Source organism: Setaria viridis, chromosome 2, assembly GCF_005286985.2.
Source record: "Setaria viridis chromosome 2, Setaria_viridis_v4.0, whole genome shotgun sequence".
In the NCBI taxonomy this organism is placed as follows: Eukaryota; Viridiplantae; Streptophyta; class Magnoliopsida; order Poales; family Poaceae; genus Setaria; species Setaria viridis.
The window spans coordinates 9,239,958-9,244,550 of record NC_048264.2 but is presented as its reverse complement, the minus strand read 5'-3'; the positions used below and the strand labels follow the sequence as shown (position 1 = coordinate 9,244,550).

General features: G+C 57.2%; 1 protein-coding gene across 1 annotated transcript; it reads right to left on the bottom strand.

The window, feature by feature from the left end:
• Positions 1-2,596: 2,596 nt before the first annotated feature.
• Positions 2,597-4,242, bottom strand: LOC140221809 (uncharacterized). The gene is made up of 3 exons (XM_072291786.1): positions 3,408-4,242; positions 2,877-3,182; positions 2,597-2,634 (listed from the first exon to the last, which is right to left on the bottom strand). Exons 1-3 carry the CDS (start codon positions 4,240-4,242, stop codon positions 2,597-2,599), a joined length of 1,179 nt encoding a protein of 392 aa, XP_072147887.1.
• Between the last annotated feature and the right edge of the window lie 351 nt (positions 4,243-4,593).

Here is a 4,593-nt window from a genome sequence, read left to right as displayed (position 1 = left end):
CGGAGCCAAGTAGCTTCAGCAACACCATTGGCCACAGCACGATACTCGGCCTCTGCACTGGACCGGGAGACTGTTTGCTGACGCTTGGAGGACCAGGACACCAGATTGTCCCCAAGGAACACTGCGTAATCGGAGGTGGAACGTCGAGTGTCGGGACAGCCGGCCCAGTCAGCATCAGTGTAGACGACCAGCTCCGTAGGTGGTGACCGACGCATAGTCAGCCCAAGTGAGAGAGAACCCTGCAGGTAGCGCAAAATCCTCTTGAGTGCAGCAAGGTGGGGCTCACGAGGATCATGCATATATAAGCAAATCTGCTGAACTGCAAAGGTGATATCTGGTCGGGTGAAAGTCAGATACTGTAGAGCACCAGCCAAACTGCGGTATTGTGTGGTGTTGGCAACCGGAGCCCCATCTGCAGATAATTTGGAGTGAAGGTCAATAGGGGTGCTGCAAGGTTTGCAAGCACTCATCCCGGCGCGCTCCAAAACATCCAGAGTGTACTGCCGCAGAGAGAGAAAAAGGGCACCAGCACAATGTGTCACAGAGATGCCCAAAAAATGGTGTAGCTGTCCCATATCGGTCATGGCGAACTCATGCTGGAGAGCTGCAATAATTTGCTGGAGAAATCTGGCGGAGGAGGCAGTAAGAACAATATCATCCACATACAGCAGCAGATAGGCAGTATCTGAACCCCGATGGTATGAGAATAATGAAGTATCAGACTGAGTCTCAACAAAGCCGAGGGACACAAGGTGTGAAGCGAACCTGTGGCGCCAGGCACGGGGCGCTTGCTTCAGGCCATAAAGAGACTTGTTGAGGCGGCAGACATAATCCGGACGTGAGGAGTCAACAAAACCACTGGGCTGAACACAATATACTGTCTCAGTGAGGGTGCCGTGTAAGAATGCATTCTTGACATCCAACTGATGAATGGGCCACTGCTGAGACAATGCCAGAGATAGAACCACCCGGACAGTCGCAGGCTTGACCACTGGGCTGAAAGTCTCATCATAATCAACACCGGGGCGCTGTGTGAAACCCCGCAATACCCAGCGAGCCTTGTAGCGATCAAGGGAACCATCGGCCCGCAACTTGTGACGATAAATCCATTTGCCAGTCACAAGATTGACACCAGGTGGCTGAGGAACAAGGCTCCAAGTGTCATTGGCGAGAAGAGCATCATACTCAGCCTGCATAGCGGAGCGCCAATTGGGGTCTGACAGAGCGTCCCGAATAGAGCGCGGCAAAGGCGACATGGGCACAGTGTGGAGGTTGAGGCGATCCATAGGTTGGGCGATGCCAGCCTTGCCGCGCGTGCGCATTGAGTGCGCATTGGTGACCGGGGTGATGGAGACCGGGCGAGTGGCGATGGTGCGGCCGGTTGTCATGGAGCTGCTGGCAGCAGCCCGTGCGGATGGCACAGGGGCAGTAGCGCCGGTCAGGGGTGAGCTTGGCGACCGTGTTCCAGGGCTCGGCGGTGCAGGAGCAGACTGGGATGTGGCAACAGGCGCATGCACAGGCACAGGGCCATGCACGACGGGCGACGTCGGAGGAGCCGGGGTACCTGCATGCACAACGCGAACTCCAGGAAGTGGAGCGGTGAGATCATGCTCATCAACGAGGAAGTCCAAGGCGGAGGAAGCCATGGGCGTGGTCGACATGTCGGCGAAAGGGAAAAAAGATTCATCAAAAACGACATGTCGAGAGAGAATAATGCGATTCGACTAGAGCTCGAGACACCGATAGCCTTTGTATTCCGAGGAGTAGCCAAGGAAGACGCATAGGGAAGAATGAGGTGCAAGTTTGTGGGGTGCTGTGGAGGACAAGTTGGGGTAACAAGCACACCCAAAAACTTTGAGATGGTCATAGGAGGGTTGGGTGGAATGAAGGTGGGTGTAAGGTGTCGAGGAGGCGAGGGTTTTGGTGGGGAGGCGGTTCACAAGATAGGTGGTAGTGTGGAGGGCCTCAACCTAGTAAACCGGAGGAAGACTCGCCTGAAATAGCAGAGAACGCATAATATTATTAATGGTGCGAAGGGAGCGCTCGGCTCTGCCATTTTGCTGAGAAGTATATGGACACGACATGCGGAGTGCAACACCGTGGGAGAGAAAGAACGTGCGGGCGGTGGAATTATCAAATTCACAGCCATTGTCGCATTGAACGCTCTTGATGGTGGTGCCAAATTGCGTGTGAATAAAGGCAAAAAAATTTGAGAGAGTGGAAAACGTCTCAGATTTTAGGCGAAGTGGAAACGTCCAAATGTAGTGTGAGCAATCATCAAGAATAACAAGATAATATTTGTACCGACACACTAACAATAGGAGATGTCCAAAGATCACAGTGTATCAAATCAAAATTATGACTAGCCCTAGAGCTAGATGATCCAAAAGGAAGCCGTGTGTGATGACCAAATTGGCACGCATGGCATATATGGTGGAGATCATCTTTATTACATGAGATAACACTGGAACTAATAAGCTTGGATAGAGCATCACGCCCAAGATGCCCGAGACGACGATGCCAAAGTGAGGTGGGTGCAGCGATAAGTGCGGAGGTGCTGGTGGCGGGTGGAAAGAACGGGTAGAGGTCGCCAGAGCTATTGCGCCTGGCGATCACGTTCCTGGTTTGCAAATCCTTCACAGAAAGACCAAACAGATCAAATTCAATAGAACAATTATTATCGGTGGTAAAACGACGAATGGAAATCAAATTCTTAATAATGTTGGGGGACACCAGAACATTGTTAAGAACAAGATTACGATGTGGAGATGAAAAAATATGTGATCCGGTGGCAGTGACAGGAAGGAGTGCTCCATTGCCCACAATGATAGATGAAGGTGTAAAAGATGATGATGGGGAAATGGTGGATAGGTTACCAGCATCCGCGGTCATGTGAGAACCAGCACCGGAGTCGGCGTACCACTCGGACGGTGCCGGCGGAGTGAGCGTCATAGTGTTGAATGACTGCGCCAGGGAGTCTTGAGTCCAAGCGCCTCCATGGACGGGGTTCCAGGGTGCCGGCTGTGACACCTGGTAGGCCGGCAAGGGCCCCTGGAACGCTGGCGCTGCTCCCCCGTAGACGTACGGTGAAGGCGGAGTGGTGTAGCCGGAGCCATAGGCGCCACCGCTCGGGACGCCGCTGAAGGAGCCGTCGTAGCCGTACTGCGGGACGGCGGTGAACGCTGGTGGCGCCGGTGGAGGATGCCTGTAGGGCCACATCTGGAGGGTGCCGGCCCAGGGGTGTGCAAATGACGGGTGCACACCCGGGGATGCATGGCTGAAACCGGGAGGGGCGCCAGCAGCAGGTTGCTGCTGCTGCTGCTGGCCGCCACGTCCGCCGCGGCCGCGACGTCGGCCGGAACGCTGGCCACCAGTGGGTGCTCCCTGCTGTCCACCAGAGGGCGCACCATGGGGGCGCGCAGGAGGAGTGGGCGCCCCATAGCGCGGCACGGCAGGGCCACCAGTGTTTGCCGCCGGGCATGGCGCGGCGACGAGTGCGGCGGGAGGCGAGGGCGGCCTCGCGTTGATCTCCATCTCCTCCAGGAGGAGGTGCGTCCGAGCCTCCGCGAAGGTCGGGAACGGGCGATGCATCTTGAGAATGGACACCATGTGGCGGAACTTGCCGCTCAAGCCACGGAGGAGGGTGAGCACCATTTGCCGATCACCGATGGGGTCGCCGAACTCGGCAAGTGACACAGCCATGGACTCGAGACGACGGCAATAATCTGTGATCGTCAGGGAGTCTTGGCGGAAGTTGCGGAATTGCATCTCGAGGAGGAGGGCGCGGGATTCCCGCTGACCGAGGAACTCATCCTCGAGGTAGCACCAAGCTTCGCGTGCAGGTCGCTGCCGCATCATGAGCGATTGCTGTAGATCGCCGGAGATCGTGCCGTGTATCCAGGTCAACACGACACAGTCAGCCTGCACCCACGCCGGGCGCGTGGGGAACGCCTCATCCTCAAGGACGTGGCGAGTCAGCGCGTACTTGCCGAGGACGGTGAGGAACATGCCGTGCCACTTGGTGTAGGTGTTGGTGGCCTGGTCGAGAATGACGGGGATGAGGGCCTTGACGTTGACGACGGCGGTGGCCTGCGCCCAGATAGCTACGTGGGCGGCCTCGTACTCGTCCAGCGCGATGGAACGGAGGCGCTCTTCCTCGGCGCGGCGTGCTTTCTCAGCACGGGCCTCTTCAGCGGCCTTGGCCGCAGCAGCCGCGGCCGCAGCATCATCGTCGTCCGCCATGAGGGGCAAGATCGGCAGCCGCACCCGGTGGCGCGATCAACAGCACACCCGGCGATGTGGGCAGCAGGCAAGCGTACAACACGTGCACAGCTCGTACAGCACGCAGCACACCCGGTGATGTGTGCAGCTCCAAGCACGTACAGGATGTACAGCCGCGTACAGCACGTACAGCACGTTGACGACGATGGCGGCGGGCGGGAGATGTACAACACGTACAATAGAAGATCAGGAGCGGAGGCAGGATCGGATCGGCGGCCACACCCGGTGATGAGGGAAGCTACGGGGCGGGCGATGGGATCGGCAGCGCGGACGATGAGACCGGCGACACACCCGGCGACATGTAGTCAGCGA